At 29.1% G+C, this 21,476-nt stretch overlaps 5 protein-coding genes across 5 annotated transcripts; 2 read left to right on the top strand and 3 right to left on the bottom strand.

Moving 5' to 3' along the window:
* Positions 1-1,614: 1,614 nt before the first annotated feature.
* LOC128956416 (beta-hexosaminidase subunit alpha-like) lies at positions 1,615-5,872 on the top strand. Its single transcript, XM_054302155.1, has 5 exons — positions 1,615-3,740; positions 3,805-5,437; positions 5,493-5,532; positions 5,611-5,709; positions 5,790-5,872. The coding sequence occupies exons 2-5, from the start codon at positions 4,090-4,092 to the stop codon at positions 5,857-5,859; spliced, it is 1,557 nt and encodes a 518-aa protein (XP_054158130.1). The 5' UTR covers positions 1,615-3,740; positions 3,805-4,089; the 3' UTR covers positions 5,860-5,872.
* A 619-nt stretch (positions 5,873-6,491) lies between these two features.
* LOC128955987 (uncharacterized) lies at positions 6,492-8,096 on the top strand. Its single transcript, XM_054301668.1, has 5 exons — positions 6,492-6,510; positions 6,586-6,887; positions 6,958-7,341; positions 7,427-7,880; positions 7,960-8,096. The coding sequence occupies exons 1-5, from the start codon at positions 6,492-6,494 to the stop codon at positions 8,094-8,096; spliced, it is 1,296 nt and encodes a 431-aa protein (XP_054157643.1).
* LOC128954953 (peptidyl-prolyl cis-trans isomerase NIMA-interacting 4-like) lies at positions 8,056-9,475 on the bottom strand. Its single transcript, XM_054300570.1, has 4 exons — positions 9,252-9,475; positions 8,999-9,169; positions 8,771-8,893; positions 8,056-8,085 (listed from the first exon to the last, which is right to left on the bottom strand). Exons 1-3 carry the CDS (start codon positions 9,357-9,359, stop codon positions 8,786-8,788), a joined length of 387 nt encoding a protein of 128 aa, XP_054156545.1. The 5' UTR covers positions 9,360-9,475; the 3' UTR covers positions 8,056-8,085; positions 8,771-8,785.
* A 1,844-nt stretch (positions 9,476-11,319) lies between these two features.
* Positions 11,320-13,219, bottom strand: LOC128955310 (mucin-2-like). The gene is made up of 2 exons (XM_054300972.1): positions 12,503-13,219; positions 11,320-12,404 (listed from the first exon to the last, which is right to left on the bottom strand). Exons 1-2 carry the CDS (start codon positions 13,203-13,205, stop codon positions 11,362-11,364), a joined length of 1,746 nt encoding a protein of 581 aa, XP_054156947.1. The 5' UTR covers positions 13,206-13,219; the 3' UTR covers positions 11,320-11,361.
* A 3,919-nt stretch (positions 13,220-17,138) lies between these two features.
* On the bottom strand, positions 17,139-19,119 carry LOC128954986 (uncharacterized). Its single transcript, XM_054300610.1, has one exon. It carries the CDS (start codon positions 18,758-18,760, stop codon positions 17,282-17,284), a length of 1,479 nt encoding a protein of 492 aa, XP_054156585.1. The 5' UTR covers positions 18,761-19,119; the 3' UTR covers positions 17,139-17,281.
* Positions 19,120-21,476: the final 2,357 nt, after the last annotated feature.

Below are 21,476 nucleotides of genomic sequence, written 5' to 3'. Positions count from 1 at the left end.
TTTCATTACTTTTTGTGGTAAATATCTGACTTAAATTGATTGAATTTTTTACAATCACTTCAGTAGATATTTCTTGTTTAACGATCAGTTGATGACTTGAATTAGTGTCCACTTCGTCGTCCAATTGTATTATTTTAATTTCTTCAGTCTTTGTTAAACCAACGATTAGTTTGCATCTGATTTCAATGTCTTCATGAGTTGTGAAGATCTCAGACGATAAATAATCATTTAGTTGACCACCATTTGTGAAGAGATCCAATTGATAGCTAGCGATAACAAGTCTATAATATTTGGCCAAATGAGCGCTGATTTCTGATTTCAAATCCTTAATTGTCTTAACCTTTAATGACATTTGAAACCAGAAGTCATGCACTTCTGGTTTCAATGTTTTTATCGATAACTTAACGAAACGATTGTTTGCCATTACTTTTGACAATTAAACAAAACTCATGAAAAACAATACAATATCTAAACCATTGTTGTCATTGATATCCTACAAGTGTTATATCGAAGTGATGTTCGAGACATCGATACTATTGTTGTGTTCGTATAAAAAGCAAAGTTTCCGTTGAATTGAAATCATTTCATTTCTATTATTTCTTTTCAATAAATCTCAAAATTCAAATCAACTGAAAATGAAAACCATTGCTATCGATGTCGAGTCTGAAGAAAAGACACTTCCGTCTGGAGGTTCGGGTGCAGAAGGAGTAGAAGTAAAGCAAACGGACGACAACATAACCACCAATGCTAAGTCTGAACAAATGACTCTCCCGTCTGGAAGTTCGGGTGGAGAGGTTGTAGAGACCAGACGTCGCAGAAAGCATTCGGGGGGAAGACGCAGAAGGCGTTCCCGATCCAGAAGAGGTCGATCGCGATCTGGTGGCCGACAGGTTGGCCCTAAAAAGGCACCTATTTTGGAGAGAAAAGATGTGAGACTGGCGAGACTGGAAGAAAGAAAGGACAAAGTCTGTGAAGAAATCACAGATTGTAGAAACAAAGAATTTAAATACGAAAGCAAAAGGAAGAACTGGAGAACACAAGGAATGAAAAAACAACTGGAATTCAAAAAAGTTGTCAATGATATTATCACACTTTCCAAGGAAGACAATCCCGATCCAAAAGAGGCCGATCGCGATCTGGTGACCGAAAAGGTTGTAAATGTCGAAGAGGAAGAAGAAGCCCAAAGTGATGATGAAGAGCCGACCGGGAATTGAAAGTGTGTCTCAGATTTCAATTGAAGATTCAATGAATTAAATTTTTGTCAAAATTTTTGTTTTTTGTATTTTTTATATTCAAATAAAATACTTTAAAATTGAATGATATTTGTATTTAATTTTCATAACTAAATATTAACACAAAATATTTTTTATTATATTTGTCTTAAATTATCATTGAAATGGTAACTGAAGAGGTTTTACCGTTAATTTCTTATAAAAACCGTTATTTTTTTTATAAAATCCGTTAATTATCATTGATTTGATTAAAACAGTTATAATTTTGTAATTTGAATTTGAATTATTTGAAAATCTCGTGTGAATTACATTTAATTTAGTATTAATTTGCGTGATTTTAATGTCAACTATTGTCGACATTTTGCAATTGTATACCAAATGATTTTTAATGTTAGATTTGATATCCAAATGTCTTGTATTTGATTTATTAATTTGATTGATAACTATCTCCAACAGTGGTTGCAACAGAGACACTAATATGAAATACAACTTACAGTCAAATTTGAGTCATTATATACTGATTGAAGACAAATCGCGAAACAAAAACGGTATCAACAGTTTCATCAATAAGTTTATGTCGTTTCTGTCATTGAATCAATCAGATGTTCTGCCGACTAAAGAGGGATCACAGATGAGCGCCGACAGGTGTTCAATAGAAACAAGTGAAGTACCGGTTGTGTCGTTATTAATGAAAGGTGGATACGAGTGCTCACGAATCGTATTGAATACTATCAAAGAAGAACTACCTGTTGTTGTCTTACAAGGAACGGGAGGTTTGGCTGATTTATTGGCCTTTGGGGACATCGAGATTCGCGATCGATGTATGAATGAATGGAATCCAGAATTTGTCGAAACATATCTGAAGCCGAAATTGACACTAAAGATAGTCAAGACTTTTGGCAATTTGCGAAACAATTCGGTACTATTGAAGACATTACCGAATCGGATACTCGAATCGATTCGTTTAAGTCGACAAAATGGTCAAAACTATTTGACAATTATTTAATTTGTTTGAAAAGTATTCGTGTAATTTGGAAATTTTGACCGAATATTTGTTGTTAGCGTTGTTTCGGTCGCAAAGAAAAGAATATTCTGTCGCCAACTCTACTATTGATAGCGGCGGACATCAGAAGCGCCAAATGACTCCCGAAGAGTCGTCGGCATTAATACACAAAGATCTTCGACTATGTATCGACTGGAACTGTCCGGAAGTGGCCCGAAATGAAGTGCTTGTCAAAGATCCGACATTTTCGTTGAGTACTAACTCTATTTATCTGAAGAGTCTGTTCGAAGAGTCGCTGATCCGAAGTAATCGCTGGAAATTTGTTGATCTGTTTTTGTCGCAGAAATTCAAATTACGATCATTTGTCAAACCGAAGACATTTTTGCGAATGTTTCGTACGCTTCAAACAAAAGACTTCTTCAGCAATGTCTGTTGGGAAGGAATTCTTGGCCGAACTGTTGATCAAAAACAAAACAAAAACTTTATGAGCCGTGAGTTCAACTATTTAGTCTATGTTTGCTGTGGTGTCCGACAGTTTATATCACAAGAAGAATTGGATCTGTTTGTTACCCAACAATTTCCGAACACTGAAAGAGATGGCGAACGCAAAGCCCTGAAGTTACTGGTGTTTTGGGCGGTTATGGACTTCAGAAAGATATTGGTGCGCATACTGTGGCGATATTCCGATCATACAATACATCTGGAACTGATTATAGCCCTCTGTTATGAACATTTGTCTTGGTTTGTGGTCGACCAACAACTGTGCGATCAATTGAAAGAAGAGTCACAGGTATTCATTGGCTACGCTATCACTGTATTGGATGTCGTATACAAAGATACCTAAAAAATCGTACAGTAAAGATAATCAGATATTGCTTATGTTTGATAAGACCTACCAATTGACTAATTTATCGTTTTTTACGATATTATATTACTTGTGGACATCACCGATAACCAAATTCTGGAACCACCAGTTGTTTTATACATTTTATTTGTCAATATTCAGTATAGCCGTACTGTATCCCCGTTGCGGCTAATTCTACATCGATCTGGTTGTGGACGTCTGGACGTTCTGTTTAGTTGTCGACAGATTACGACAGAACTTTATCATCTCACGGCTGAACATCTACTTCTCCAATATGTCGTCAATAATTCAAGCGATACTTTAGATACTATTTATCATATATTTTGCAAATACTCGACTCATCTTTCTGTATGAGACGACATCAACCGATGACGCCTACAATCATAAAGTGGTAATGTCTTTGGCATTAATACACGCCTACTATCATCCACATTGGGACCACTACTCTATCGATTAAAGTTAATGATTTTTGTCGACTTCTTGAACTTTATCCGACTGGCTGTACTAGTGATGATCAGTTTCGGTGTAGTCATGCAATCACTGATATTTCCTGATCTGACTGTCAGTAATGAGCTCTATCGGCGCACATTTCACAGGGCCTTCTTCTCTATATTTTTCATATTCCTCAACGAACTCGAGGGTAAATTAATATCTTAGTAATAAGTAATATCTAAGTAATAAAAACTATTTATTTTTTAAAATAGTTGATCCAGACTGTGAAAGCAAGTATGTTTGAGATAACAATCGTCACCAAACGGACAGTCGCTTTAGTGCCAGTCGATACAGTAATGAGGAATGTCGTGTAACGGGTTTCTGGCCATATTTTTTTGAAATATTGTATTTGATTTTATTGAAATCAATTTTGCTCACATATCGACTCTGTGGAAAACACTAATATGAGAGACAACGACTCAGTTAACCACAAGAATAATACCGAAATATTCGTGTGAAAGAAGAAGAGTGACAACATATGGCCGTTCCCGCAGTCGATGATCATAAACGAAACATTCTTCATAATAGATCCAAACAACTTTCACTTTGTATCGACAATTATTGGTGACTGTGATCTATTAGACAAAGCTATTGCCAGATATAAGAAACTGTTTTTCATAGACGACTGTTCACTGGTCGACCCAAACGGAACAGAAAAATTTTTCGATGAAAAATCGGCAAATAATTTGACAAAAAATATCAATTTTAAGGGCATTTTGACAAACATTACTATTTTGGTCAGTCAGGAGTGCGAAACTGAACCGGACATCGATATGATTGAAAACTATTCAATAGATATCAATGATAGGATGACACTCATCTACTCGGAGAGTGTTTGGGGTGCCATACGGGCATTGGAGACAATGTCACAATTGATTGAAAATGTCGGATACAATCAGTTTATTGTTAACTATACATCGATTAACGACTTTCCTCGTTTCAAATATAGAGGACTACTTATAGACACTGCTCGACACTATATATCTGTCCAACGATTAGAGCAAAGTTTAGATGCAATGGCTTATAATAAATTGAATGTCTTTCACTGGCATATGACTGATGACCAGTCAATTCCGTACGTCAGTCAAGTCTATCCTAAATTAAGTCTCAAAGGGGCCTATAATTCAAAGACACACATCTATACCATTGAAGATATCAATCGTGTCATTAATTATGCAAAAGAGAGAGGAATAAGAGTTGTGATAGAATTGGATACTCCGGGCCATACTCTGGCCTGGGGTAAGGCATACCCAGAGTTAATGACACAATGCTATACAAATGGTAAACCAAATGGTAATTATGGACCATTAGATCCAAGCAAACAATCAACATATGACTTCATTGAAAAACTATTCAAAGAAATTCTTGACATCTTTCCCGACCAATACATACATATAGGCGGCGATGAAGTGGATTATAACTGTTGGCGATCTAATCCTAATATCATTGATTATATGAGAGCCAAAAGTATTATTAAAAAGACTGCTGCCATCAGTAAGAAGTCAGATATAGAGTTTGCCAAACTAGAGGAACATTACATCAAAAAAGTGATTGATATCGTCAGATCACTCAACAGATCATCCATTGTCTGGCAGGAGATATTCGACAATAAAGCAAAACTATTGCCCGACACTATCATACATGTGTGGAAGTACGACAACTGGCAGAGCGAGCTCTTCAATGTTACCAAAGCTGGTTATCAGGTTATACTGTCGTCGTGTTGGTACTTGAATAGGATCTCATACGGAACCGATTGGCACAAGTATTATACGTGCGAACCGTTCAGTTTCAAGGGTACTGAACAACAAAACAATTTGATTATCGGAGGGGAGGCAACCATTTGGGGTATGAATTGTCTTTATCTCGTGATATTAGCTCTAATTTGTTGGTATTTTTGCAGGTGAATGGGTAGACGGATCCAACTTGATTGGTCGCACGTGGTATGTACTGTCATATTATTATTATTATTATTATTATTATAATTATTTTAGACTAACATTTTCTATATCACCCGATAGGCCCCGTGGACTGGCAGTCGCCGAACGGCTATGGAGTTCGCGGGAAATGAAAAACGCGTTTACAGCCAACAGACGATTCAATAGACAACACTGTCTTATGTGAGTCTTATCTTCAGATATAAGATGAATGCCATTATGATTGCTCTCTCTTTCTCTCTCTAATTATATTGATTTGTTAGGCAAACTCGTGGTCTTCGTGTAGAGCCGTCCAACGGTGTCGGACACTGTCATTGCGATCACTTTATCTGATGATTGAAGATAACAAACACTAACAATATAATTATTTTGTCTGCAATTGAATTTGTATTAAAACTAAATGAATAATAAATTATAATTGTTTTAATCCATCACTTGTCGTTAAAAACATTTTATTAATTAATTAATTAAAAAAGTTAATTAATAATTAAATAAATTTAACTAAAGAATAATTATTTACAAAAAATAGTTATATATTTAATAGAGAAACAACAATGTAAAGAACAGTTTAACTATTTTATAGCTTATTTATATATCAATTAATCAATTATTGTATTATTTCAGTATTATATATAAAAGTATATATTATATATATAAATATTGTGTAAATACTATGCAATAATTGTTTTAACGGTTTCTGAAATTTTATTAGATTTAAATTAAATTATTTTTTATTATTCTAAATTCATGCCAACAATTATGATATAATTTATTATTTATTCAATATTTATATAAATTTTATACAATAATTATTTATATTTTATTAAAATTGATTATTTATAACGCATCAAATAAACAATGTTTCAATAATACTGTAGTTTATATTATAAATATAATAGTTTTTAAAAGTAATCAATTATTTGTTTTATTATTATAACTTTGAATTTTGTTGAGATCACAATAAAATGTATTTCAACTTTTTAGGTATACTTTTTATAATTTAATGTTTAATTATATCAATTAATATTGATTTTGATATTTTTCATTCAATTTCAATAGTTATTATAATAGGTTTGATAAAAGTTGTGTTCAATGACGACCACAATAACGATGACTTCTGTGAGAAATACATTAATAATTATAACTCATTTGACTTTGCATTGGATGATACCTTCAGGAGACCAACGGATGAGTTGAGAGAAGTAGTTATTGGAAACTATTCGTGGCCTATATATTATGATAGGATTAATGGCAATGCATTCATTGGACAACATTATCATATGAATGAATTTAAGCACAAATTTGATGTGAATTTTTTATTTGATTTCGGAAATAAAGGAATTTGGAGAGCATTTTATAAAGTAATCCATTTATAGTATAGATTATTATTTTATTATTAGTATAAATAAATTTATTATACAAAACAAATAGAAAGACTTGGATTATATTGTGATAAATCAATTGGGAAGCAATGATTTCAGTGAATTAAGAAACCAATGGAAAGGTTCGGATTTTACACCGACTGTGGCTTTTAGTTCTCTGGAAAAACTGATGCCTATAATGATAATGTCTACCGATTCTGGAAACGGTTACAATAGACAGGCAAAGATATACTCGTGGAATACCTATTCAAATGAGTTTATTGAAGTCGATCCATCATATTATCAAATTCCCATTTTTATTGCAAAACTAAATCCCAGATTACATTTGGATGTAATTCTTTCAATATATCACTTCCAAAAATTTTTGGTTATATTTGATGACCCGTACGGACCTAAATATTGTGTCACTAAAACCAATATGACTGAACAGGAGGTTAGCGTATAATTATTATTAATTAATTATTTTTAATTATTTTTTTAGAAAAAAATTAAATAATTTGTTATCCACTACAACACAGTGCGATGAAAATAATATCCAATATTTGGTTGATTGTCATAAATCAGACATTACTACTACTACTATTACAACCACTGAATCTCCGTCGACAACAATGACAACCACTCCGTCGACAACTATAACAACCACTCCGTCGACAATACAAACAACATCTGAAATTACATCCACTACTGAAATGACAACAACTGAAACCGAAACACCAATTACACAGACATTGACTACAGTTACCGCCGAAACTGAGACAACAATTACCAAAATTCCTGAAGTGATTACATCTAACAACACGACAAACCCGACAACAAATAGTACACAATCTTCAGAATCGACGGAATCAATGAGCGAATCGTCTATTTTTGACAATAGTTATGGACTTCCGATATTTGTTGTATTAATTTTTATAATAATACTTATTATTTCTGCGTTGTGTGTCTTTAGTGTGTATTATGTTATCAAAAGTATGACACAAATCAAAAACATTGTATTTAATAATATTAATAATTGATATTTTAATATAAATTTATTTAAAACAATTAGGAAAATCGGATAATTCAAACAAGACATTGAATGCTTCAATACGATCGGGAGATATCACTAAAATGCCTTCATTTACCACTTTAGGTACCATTAATACAGTCGACTCGACAACCGGTTCAACCATACCTATCAAATAATTTAAATTATTATCCATTAAATAATATCTTGTCGTTTATATATTGTATTATTGTTTTGAATTAAATGTATTATAAATCCTAATTTATTAAAGTATTTATTGGTTTATTGTATTTAACAGTTGATATATAATTTTCTAATGCCTTAAACATAAATTCTAATATAGCTATTGCTTAATATTTTCTGTAATAAAGTTTGAAATTATAAACATTTTAAAATAAAATCTAATTTTATACATATTGTATATAATAAATGTAGATTTTAGATTTTATTAATAATTATTATAACGTTTTCGATACTATAAGTAAAGATGGACAGTAAGTGTCAATTAGTGAGTGTCACGAGTGATACCCGACTCCTCCACACACAACCAATCGATGAAATTATGACATAAAAATATTTTTTAATAGTACGGTAATAATTATAATTCATTCAACTTTTTCGGATTAACAATATTGTTATTTTTTAATGCTATATAATTTAATTTTTATTATTTAATTATATAAATACGGTAATTGAAGAATAGTCATATTAATCACTTAAATTTTAAACATAACAATCATTTATGAGTAAAACTATAAATAAAGTAATGAATATAACTTTGTTTAAATTAATAAAATTAATTTGTATTTTTTTAATCAATCATAATGTGTATACAAATAAAAAAATTAATAACCAATCAATAAATGAATTACTTCTTGCCCTCAATCATAATGATATGATAACCATGTTTTGTCTTCACGGGTGGATCAGTAAAGATGGGCGAAGATATGGTCGATATGGACAATGCAAACGCGGCCTTCAATTAATAAACGATTACAGATATAATGATATGAACTATAATTTATGTTAAGTAAAAATTCAATCTTTTTTATAGATATAATATTATTATGTATTCGTTTACCTCTTGAAATGGTCCAACCATTGAACCCCTGGTCATCCAACCCAAGTCACCGCCACTGCGGGCCTTATCTTCGCTGTACTGTTGGGCCACTTCGTTGAACTTCATACCAGTCCTCAGCTTCTCCAACGCTTCCAATGATTTCGACTGTTTCTCGCATAATATGTGGCGAACCTTAAGATAGTATACATTCAAATGATAACATTAATGGTAAGACAAATGAGAAGACAATCAAAAGAAACAAATTGACAAATACTTTGATAGCATTTCCACCCTTTTTCTCTTCTTTACCACCTTTTGCTCCGTCTTTGGCGTCGCTTTTGGTGTCCTTTTTCGGTTCTTTAGTCGACTTTTTTGGCGGCATTTCGGTCGACAACTAGTTTTTGTTTATTTGTTTCTGTAATACAATTGATAATTAAAAACAATTTTAAAAACCTTTAAAAAAATATCAAATCATATGTTTTTTTTTGAGACATTAATAACAACACAAAACGTTTACAGTATTTGTGTTTTGATTGTATTTTTTATTATTAATAAAACACGAAATTTGTGATAAAAAAAACATGAAAATAAACAAACAATAGAAATGTCAACAAAATTGTTTGCATTTATGTAATACACATACAGTTTGACAGATATAGCATTGAAGTACACTTTATGTTTGACTGTTGTAGACATTTGCTTACATTTAGTGTTCAAATTAATTGATTCAAAGTTGAAATTCAAACCCAAAAACAAACTAATTATTTGAGACAACATTTTCTGTGACAACAAATTGTATTGAAATTATTGTCCAAATTTGTGGATCAAATCATTCACTTCTTGTGCCAAATCATGAGCGAAAAGGCGTTATATTATGAAACGTTTCGTAGTTTATTGAATGCCATGATATCTGACCAAACCATCGGTCGCACCGATTTGAGGACAGCCATCGAGACATTGATTGTTATATACAAGGGTTTGGTACACAACAGTGATAATGAAAAGCACAGACAGATCAACACCAATAACAAGAACTTCTCAGCAAAGGTGTGGAGACACAGATCAGCTCAACAGTTGCTTCTTAGCTGTGGTTGGAAACAATCAGAAGACCACATCTACTTTAAGGACCAAACAGTTGATGTCAAACTATGTCTGCAAATATTGATTGACAAGAGAGACATCAAACCCGATGACAAAGATTGGATCAATTGTGACAAAGTGTTCGTGAATACAGAAGAAGAAAGGGAGCGCAAGTTGAGAGAGTTGGCCGCAAAACAACGCCAACAAGAGATCGACGCTTTTGAAGAAAATAAGAGACAGACAAAACTGTTGGCCGAAAATATTAAGAAAGAGATCCAATCGGATATAAAACACAGACATTTGATGAACAAACCGGTGGAAAAATCAGATGAACTCAAGATATCAGATGAACTCAAGACATCAGATGAACTCAAGACATCAGATGAACTCAAGACATCAGATGAACTCAAGACATCAGATGAACTCAAGACATCAGATGAACTCAAGACATCAGATGAACTCAAGACATCAGATGAACTCAAGACATCAGACGATATTCCGCAATCAAAAGACATGTGACTTGTTTTTAGATGTTTTTTTGTTACATAACATTGAAATTGTGATAATTTTTATATGATATAAATTATCATATTATATATATATTTAATATAAATCAGTAAATATTAAATACAGTATCAGACGATAATATTAAATTTATTTGAAATATATTTTCAATAATAATGTAAATATTTATTATTTAACTTATTATAAATTATAAGCAATACGATGACTACCAGTAAATTATTTAATTTTTTGATTGTGTGAATATGTTATCAACTAAATGATTAACAAAAATATTTTTTAATTGATAAATAAAATTTGAATTACATTATTAGACTTATATAGACAAATATTATTCAATTATTATTATTTCAATTATACGGTAAGGCAAATGATGATAAATTTTATTATCACTTTTTTTATTGTACTAAATATTTATAATATTTAGCTATTATAATTTTCATACCATGATTGTGATGAAAATAATTTAAACAATATGGACAAAACAATTTAGCTTTGCTAACAATTAGAAAAAGATTCAAGCTAAATATAAAGTAAAACTAATAATTATAAAATTATATACTATTTTTAAGTCAAACATATAATAAACTACCGTAAGTTGACAATATTTTTCTACTTAATACTTAAATATTAAATAAACATTAATTTATTATAATAATAATAAACCTAAATAAAAATAAAATTGAGAAAAATTGTTGAGAATAACTAATAAAATTATCAAATAGTTAACTCATTTTGAATTTAGTAAAAAATAAAATATTTGTATATTTAATTTGATTATATCAGTCAATATCAATGACAACAATTTCCTTATGTTTGTTCGCGAGTACTCTATTTGGGATTAAAATACTATTAAATTGTTTACTCGTTGAGGGAATGGATTCGTGATAACTGGAATCGGATGATAATAATGAAGAGATATCTGTCTTTCTGTGATTACTAAGCAATAGACTGGACTTAGAGTGTTTGAGATCATTACTATTAGGCTCCTCTTCAATGCCATCATCGACACCATCGGGTAGTATATATTCATCACCAATGGGTCGTCTTGAAGTAGTTATGGCTGATATGGCTGCCAGTGCTGCTTCGGGTGTAATAATTTTAGCGCATAACTTATCTTTTTGATTGTTTATTAATTCATTACGATTTTGAACGACTGGCGATTTTCGATAATTTCTTAAACAATTAGTTGTATTATTTGAACCCATTATCGGTGATGGTGTCGAAAATTTTTGAAATACCGGATTAATTGTTTTTTGTTGGCTAGTTATACCAGTAGTCGTCTGTGAAGGTGTACTCAAACGTATAAGTTTATGTGATGTGGGACCAGTAGTGAGTGGCTCTTTAGGCAGTAAAATACGATTACCGGTAGATCTATTAATAGGGGAACTCATTTTGTGTAGAGATTGAGTGGTTTTTGGACGACTAGTTAAGAATGTAGGCTTAATTAATGTGACACTTGTGCTGGTTTGCTTCGGGACAGGTATGTGATGTGTATTTTCATTATTAGTACTGACTGTAGTGTTGGTGACAACCGGCATAAACATATAAGTGGATTGATTGGGATTCATAGGTATCAGTGTAGAGCCCAACACTATTGGTTTGGGTCGGACATCAATAGGAGACCGATTCAAGTGAGACGTAATGACGGGATTATTGTTTGAAATTGTAATATTAAGTGACGTTTTATTCGTCGATATATCTGATATAATAGTTTGCGATCGATTGGTCAGTATATTGTTTGGTAATAATTTGCTAGAACTGGTTGTAGCTGTTGTTGTGCTAATAAATGAAGAATTAGCTAAAATCGGTTCATTTGTTTTAACTAATTTAAAGAATGAAAAAAAGATATAATAGTTTATAATTAATAAAAGACAAATAAATTAACCAAAAATTAAATATAAATTTTTGATTAATTCAGACCCGAAGGCATTGGTGTCTTAATAGTCAACGAGTTGTTGCCATTAATATGATTGCCATTTCTATCACAAGTCTTCTCAGTAATAACAGGTTTCGGCGGTCGTTGTTTCGGAAATGACTTTCTGGCCTTTTGAACGCCCGTATGGCTCGGATTACGTAAAATACATGGAATGTCTAACTGGCCAACAGATTCATCAGATGACGAGTCGTTGTCATCATTGGATTCATTGCTTCCGAAGTGTTCCGAAACAATACTTTCGGTAATGAGAGTGCGGGCCTCATATAACTTGTCTATCGTGTCATCGATGTTGAGGTTATTTTGTTTGAGTACGGCATACAAAACAGCTGTCCGCAGCACATCGTCGGACACGTCATACTTAGCCAATCGGCTGCTCAACTGTCGAGCCTTTTGAATAGCACGTGTTTCTAGTGTCGTCGTACACGTGTCACGAGTTGTTGGCAATTGTACGGACACGTTGTTATTGTCCGCCGCCACCACACCGTTGTTTCCGTTAACAATAGCAACAATACTGTCTTTAATAGGTTCGGCAATACTATTAGTCTTCACTACAGTCTTGACTACCTCTGTCTGGACACGTGCGGCACATTTGTCGCACTGACACGTTTTGTACGTACACTTAATCACATGCATACCGATCTCGTGGATCCGGTGGCCATGATTTAGACATTTGCCGCACAATCGCATTGTTTCTGATTGTATGTAATGGACAACAATTATATTATATTTAATAACAAATACTATACACTATTATTGTATTATTAATATTATATTAAAATAATAATAATAATAACATTTAATATTTAATCAGTAAATGTCAACACAAATGATATGATAATAACAATAATAACAATAACAGTGAATATAAATCGACAGTCAAATAATGATTTGCAATATAATTGTCATTAATTTATTGCATTTAAAATCAATACAATTCAATGGATTCAAGCATTGAGTTCAATATAACATATAATTGGGAGTCAATTGTTGTGTTGTTTTGTTTTGAGACAAATATTTTTATTTTTTGGTTTTTTATTTTTTCCTGAAACCTGTTTCTCCCGGTGTGTCACTCACTCACTCACTCAATACTATCGCCCATTAAATCACTGACTGTCTCACACTCTCACTATAACACACTATAATATTATATGTCTATAAAAATGGATCGTTAAAACATCTAAAATTGAATATTCAATATAACACATAATTTATAGTACAGTACTATAATAGTTTATGAAAAATAAAATTAATACCATATTTTAACTCAATTTATTTAACATATTGAATAGCAATTTATTTAAGTGATTGTTGTAATTGTATATTATGTAAATACATTGATTTTTTTTAATTATAAATATTAGTTTATCTATTTATAAATAGTTATTTTTCAATGTAGTTACAATCATAGTTAGTAGTCATAATAATTTTTTAACAATTTAAAAAATATATAACATTATAGAATGAATTGTAAATTATCGATAATTTTTTCAATATTTAACGTTATTAATAATACTTATTATTATTACCTTACAATATACTGTATCGTTAAAATAAATAAATAATCAATAATGTTTTATTTGTAATAAAAAACAAACATTATATACCTGTGTATAAATAAAATGAAATAATAAACTGTATATATTTAACTATTTGTAAATTGCATGTATATATGATATTTGTTTTCCATTGTCATTTTTTTTTATTATAAATACAAATAGTTATAAAATTATTGATAAAGACTACAGAATAAATTGAGAATATCTTTATTATTAGCAATTAAAATGTGTGAATATTTAATTTAATTTATTGAAAAGTAAAATTATTTATTTGAAAGATATATTTAGATTTATACATCTTTAGATAGTTATAACTTATAACTTATAAGTTTTAAATTTTTAACTTACAATTCCCAATAGATTGTCAGATATTATGCTAACTGTCCTTATATTACGGTTATGACTCAATCATCTGTCGATGACTGTTCTCTCATAAAAATGTTTCAAATAGCTATCGGTTTACTTATTAATATTTTTTTGGTAATTCATGTGATAAATGTATTTAATGTTTAAATTAATTTTAAAACTATTTATTTAGTTTAATGTTTGAAATTTAATTCTATAAATGTTTTCATTTAATTGATATTAAATATATCGTATGTTATATGACTTACATGATGTAATTTATCAGTGAATATAATATACAATAAAATATAATTTAAAGATTATAAATACAGTAATTAATATTATTAATTTTTATAATTTAATGATTAAAATATATTTATATAGTATAAGTTGTATAACTTATTATAAATTAAATAAAACATCTTATTAGGTATGTTTAGTATATTTTAGATGAATATTACTAATTATAAAATTTATATTTTATAAATCATCACTCATTTTATTTTTTAAAAAACTTTACATATTATAAAGGCATTTGTATTCAATATTTTAAAGATAAGTCTATAAAATATTCATACCATAAGTATTTTATTATTAAATATTTGGTAAAAACATTGTTTTCTAGTTTTGTTTTCGTCATCTAAATAAATGTACTTTTTTATAAGTAAAATATTCAATAATTAATTTTAATAAACAATTTTATATCCAAAATTATTTTTAAAATGCTAATTTTAAGAAAATCATTTCTAAACAAAATATTTAACATTGATGAAATTTTAGATATAGTTTTGTGTTTCAATTATCACTTTATTAGTAATTAAATTTATAATTCAGACTTTATCTAATTGTTATTATTATAATATACTAGATATCATTACAAATAAAATATTAAATAATTTATTAAAATAAATTTTATTAAAATATTAAGCAAATTAATTTTTGAAATAACAGATGGTGCAAACTAATCATATATTATTATTTTTAAAAAAAATATTAATAATTATTTTAAAATGTAGAAATACAGTATTATATGATAAATAATTAAATAATTATTATTTTTAATCTAATTATTTAATTAATTAATTTAATGTTTGATATAATTCTAATATTAAAATTTCAAATATATAACAAAATTGTATAAAAACTAACTCTAATTTCAAACTTATTTTTCTGGCATTGAATCTAAAAAATTTAACCAAAAAAAATTTATTCAACAAAATAATATACTGTATAATAGTAAATGTTTAAAGAATTTTCCCAAATGATTATCATTACAACAGTTTTTTATTTAATTATTTTGACAGACATTTTTGTAATAAACACTTTTTTTGTCGAGCTATTTGTTTTTTAGTATAATAATAATTTGTTTATATTATTTATAACACAAGATATAATAAGTTTAGAAAATATTTTCAACTAATTTATTATTTCCTTTTGTTTGACTAATTTTCCTCAAAATATTTTATTTTAGTACTATTGTATAAACTGTTGTCAATAATTTTGTTTTTATACTACTATAAATCCTACTATAATCTCTATATTAATAAATTATATATAATATTTTTTCTAATTGTGTATTAAGTAATTGTGTAAACATTTTGCTAGACTATTGTGTTTTTGTATTATTTTTAAAAACCCCTGCTATAATTGTCATTAATCAATACCATTGACAAAAAATATGTCTAAATTGATTAAAAGTTATAATTATTTTTTAAATAAGATACAAAATATAATAAAGATAAATGTTTAATATATAATAATAATTATTATTTTTTTTTAAATTAAATAGCAATGACGTATATTATTTCAATAAGATATTACGGGTTTAATTGTTGTATTAGTTATTAATAATTGTACCATGACAATATTTATTATTTTTTATAAAAAAACTTTAGTAATAAAATACGCTATAATAAACATATGAATAATTCCCAAACAGTATTGTATTATCAATTCATATCATATGAATATGTATTAAGTATAATGTATTCAACAACAAAAAATAAATATTAAATAAATATAAATTTCAAATAAACATACATTCAATTTAAATGATGTTTTACTACACTATTTTGTCGTAAAAATAATTGTTTTCAAACCAAAGTCTAAAAACAATTTATACTGTATTTCATACATTATTTACATTAAATTACTCTTTTTAAGGTTATCAACAATATGTAGTACAGTAGCTTTAAAAATATTATTATTATTGTAAAAATTAAAAAACATTTAATAAACAAAATTAACTTTATATAACTTTAGAAATAACTTTATATTAAATAATAATTAGTAACCAATTTTTAATTTATTAATTTTTATAAATACAAAATTTGGTTATAAATAATGAGAAAAATTGTTTTTTGTTTGTATAGCAAAGGATCACAATATTATATAATTTGTTTCACAAAATAACTGTGAGTTTAGCTGTAGTTTTTTAATAGAGAAATTCCCCGCAAATTAGACATAAATTAATTGGCGAGAAAATAAATATATAGAGATATACAATATAATATATAAATTATTTTACAATATTTAGCATTAATTATACAATTGATTGATTAATATACATAAAGGGGTTTTTACAAGTATAAGGCGTAGAAATAGTCAAAAAAAATTAAATTAAAAAACAGTTTAAATATATTTATGCAAAATTCGCTTTGAAAATTGTACTCATTTATCGTTAATCATTTATATTATATAATTTTATAATAAAACAATTTTTTAATATTAATATTATTATTATTATTATGATACTAATTATGATCATATTGTCAATTGGGAGGTCTGTTAGTGTTGTGCTGAGTGTGATTGTTGGGGGGTTTCGGTAATGAATATATAACTTATATTTATGTATATCAGTTACTACTCGTCTTTGAGCGGAATACCGCAGTCAACAAAGGCCAGGCCATCGGCTCGGCTAACCAGAAGATTGAGTGCTTCTTTGGTCACTTTGTGTCCGTGTCTTAAAATCAATGATCTCAAGTGTGTCATCGGATTCTTCGAGAACAACACTTGAACGTCGCCGTCGCTGAGATCAAAGCAACAGTAAAGCTCAATATGGGTGACCCGTTTGGCTGCGGCCAACAGAAAGGCACACGCGTTGGAAGGAATGTTGCGCTGAGAACTGGGTCTCAGACGTACGTGAGTCAGACCAGAGAACGGCTCTTTCAATGCTTTGTCTCGTAAACTGGAAGGCATATCGGGTCGGGGATAGGCAAGAGTTGTGAACCATTGAGCAGAAAAGCGCTGCAAATTTGAACACATTTTGGTACAAACACCCAAATCAATGACATCGAAGTACTCTAATGATAGCGCTTCCAATTGTTTGCCTTTAGCCTCGAGTATTGGCAACACTTGGTTTGACAAGTCTATTGGCACTGACGGAGTATTCCGTAGCTCCAAGTGCTTTAGGTCAACGAGTCTAGTGATTGGCCACAATAGCATACCATCCTGTACTTCGAGAGACAATCTTTGAATTTTTGGACACATTGTTACCAATCTTTCAATAGAGTCGTAACTCATTGCTTGTGTCACTGTTAGGCTTGTCAGCGATGACAATGTTTTCTTGGCTAATGAAGCCATTTCTGAATAGCTGGTGTTTGGACTGATGGTCACTGACAGGTCGATTAAGTCAAGTAATTGTTCAAATGACACACATTTAAGTGTTTCAATGTTACTAAATATGGCCAACATTTTCATTAATGATCGGCATTTGAAACTCGATGGTAAAAGCAATTCTTTGAGATTAGATATTACATCAGTAGATGTCTTGAGACGACTTTCGATGCGATCGATATCTCTGCATGTTATCGATGGCATTCGGATCTCTAGACGTTTAAGTCGCGGACACGACTTGAGAACAGCCAACAGGTCCTCTCCCGATGCAATCGATTGCATACGAAGAGTGACCAGTTGTTGAAGTTTACCTTCAAATATCCTCTTCAGCGGTCCTTTAATTACTTTGTTGTTTAATATCCATTCATTACCGCCCAATGAAAGCCATTGAAGACATTTGGAGTTCTGTGCGATTGTCTCCAAGATTGCCATTATCTCTGTTGTGGTCAATGTGTTGGTCTCGCACAATGACCACAGATCCAGTCGCTGAAGACCATCGACTATAAGACTTTGGATCAATTTTGGTGAGACATTTATCTTCTCGTTTGTGATATAATCGATTATCAATTGTCTCAGATGTATGTTAAGACCCGTTAATTGTGGCCATCGGTTATTATGTTGTCGCGACTCTTGTCTACGATATTTGGCCACAAATTCGGCGATGGCTTTCGTCTGCAACAGATTCATGGCATTCAATGGCGTTATCTTATTGATAGACGACATCATCTGTTTGTCTTCTCTTTCTTCTTCTTCGCCAAAAAAAATGGTTAATAAAACAAAAACTATAAAACAACTAAAGAGTCGACTCTTTGAAGTGATGTTTTGGTCTTTAGTTTGCTTTTCATATGTTTTGCAGAAAATAAAAATGAGATTTTCTTTGCAAATCAATGGTGTCTTTGGCGAGACATCGATGACTTAAGCTGTCGTCGTTTGGCAGTCAACTGCAAAGCCATACAAATGAAAGCAATTATTATTATATTATTATTAATTGTTTTTTGTGTTTAAAATAAAAATCTAATAATAATTAGTTTTTAAATTCAAATTCAGTGTTGAGTTTAGTGTTTGAATTGTTTGACTAGTTTTTTGTGCTGTTTTTATAGCGCTTTCAATCAAAATAAAAGCTGAAAAACTCAACTCTAAGTACCGCCCATTCAATACTAGATATGACTTCTCACGGGTTTTCAAACACAAACACATTATCTAATACTGGGTTAGGTTTGCATCAAACAAACTGTGCCGGGTATTCATCAAATTAAAAAAACACATATCAGTCAAGTTTATATTTAATAGTATCTTATCTTAATTATATATTTAACTAAAAATGATTATTTCCAGAACCTTTATGTTTAAAAAATATCACCAAGGTTTTTTGTTTAAAAATTAAATAATTATAATAAGAGTATACAATAAGAATATTTTAACTTGTTTAATTTGTAATTTTTTTATGTTTACTATTTATTATTATTAAATTACTAATTGTATGAATAAGCAAGTCAATTATTACTAATAATTAATTAATCAATCTCTATATCAAGTTGTTTGGTGTTTCAATGTAATCAATTTATGATTAATGATGAGTATATCCCAAATATCCTAATTGTTTTTATTATATAATATAATATATCAGTAAATACTGGAAAATTTTTAAAACTACATTTACATTGTTTATATTTCCCTATAAATTGTTTAAATGATTAATTATTATTATTGTTATCTTATATCAAATTTCAATAAAATTATTTAACTCGTGATTGTTTAAAAAAAATAGATAAATTATCTAGATAGTAATTTAAAACTTTAGAAAATCGGTAGCAAATAATAATAAAAACGGGAACGACATGTCCCGTAAAAACATCATTTGTATTGGACTTTACATAACACCAAACAATCAGTGCGTAACTCAAGCATAGTGTAGCTCATGAGGTGCTCACGTGAATCGCTATTATATACTGTATGTTATGTTATGTGTTGTTGTGTTTCATACACTTAACACAAACTCTCTTTACATTAAAGGGATAGTTAGACATGTCGTCCCCTAAACTATACTATACTTCTCTTTACAGTTGTTTACAACTTATTTATTTGGGAATCGCTTTTTCTGACATCGATATCGATATACAGTAATACTGTATTATATGACTTGAAAATAGTCTAATTTCCTGTATATTTAGTAAATGCATAAAAAAATAATTTCTAATCATATCTATTGCTTGTAATATAATATAAGCCATACTATCAAATAATATGAGCCATTAGTTAACTGCATGTTATTATGAATTTATATGGTTGTCCTCATTATATATAGCGATAATTAATTGTTAGCACAGTTGGTGTGTATGTATTTGCGACCTGTGCCTGACCTTGAGGAATATCGCTGCATTGGTGACGTCACCTGTAGGTGCAAGGTCCAACATGCTCAGTGTGTACATAGCATAGCACTGGTAGGTTGGATTGGGTAATACTATACAGTATTATAACAGCTGTAATATTAATGCCATACACACACTGAATGCCTGTTATTATTATTATTGTTGTTTTGTTACTAAGCCCTTACCTATGAAATGTTTTTTCGTTATTATTATATAATATAATACATACTATATGTTAGGTGTGTGTTGAATGAATGGCCTCATAGTATAATGATATAGCAATTATTATTGCTGTTTAATAACTAACATAACTATTAATTTTTATTATTTATATATAATATTAATAATAATAAAATTCTATTCACTAGAAATCATTTAAATATATAATTATCAAAAAATTTATATAATTATCAATAGAAAGTAATTTTAAAATAATTATTTAATAATTTAATAATAATAAAATAAATAACAACAAAATCCATGAATTATAATGTCATTAAAAAAAAAATTTGTTTAAATTTTATATTTAAAATAACACTTTTATATAAGTTTTCCTTAATTTAAAATCACGAGTATTGCGAGTGATTTCACTCTATATGTGTTAACATTGTTTTTGTTGAGATTTATAATGCATTTTATTATTATTACAAATGAAAATATTTATTGAAAAAAAATAATTGAATCATTTCTAGTTATTTATTATTATTTATATACAGTAAAAATATATTTCGAAAAACACATTTGAATAACTTGTTTGTCATTTTTAAAATATTATATAAGTTATATATATACAGCTTACTTGACTTGTTGAATAAAAAAATATTTTAGTAATTAAAATAATATATTTCAAGAGAGACACATATACTGTATAAATTTACTGTATATATACTGTATATATATTTAACTTTTATTGAAAATTGTTTGTAACAATTTATTTTCAGTACAAAAATACATTTGCTAAAAATATTTATTTTTATTTTGCAGCAAAAAAAAATATAGCAAACAGACAAGTTTTGGTAGATTTTTTTTTAAACCTACGAGTTGGCATATATTTAAAATTGATAAAGTTTTAT

Source organism: Oppia nitens, unplaced genomic scaffold (assembly GCF_028296485.1).
Source record: "Oppia nitens isolate AA-2021 unplaced genomic scaffold, nextdenovo-longstitch-racon4-pilon3 scaffold2_pilon_pilon_pilon, whole genome shotgun sequence".
Lineage (NCBI taxonomy): Eukaryota > Metazoa > Arthropoda > Arachnida > Sarcoptiformes > Oppiidae > Oppia > Oppia nitens.
This window is presented reverse-complemented; position numbering and strand designations above follow the sequence as displayed.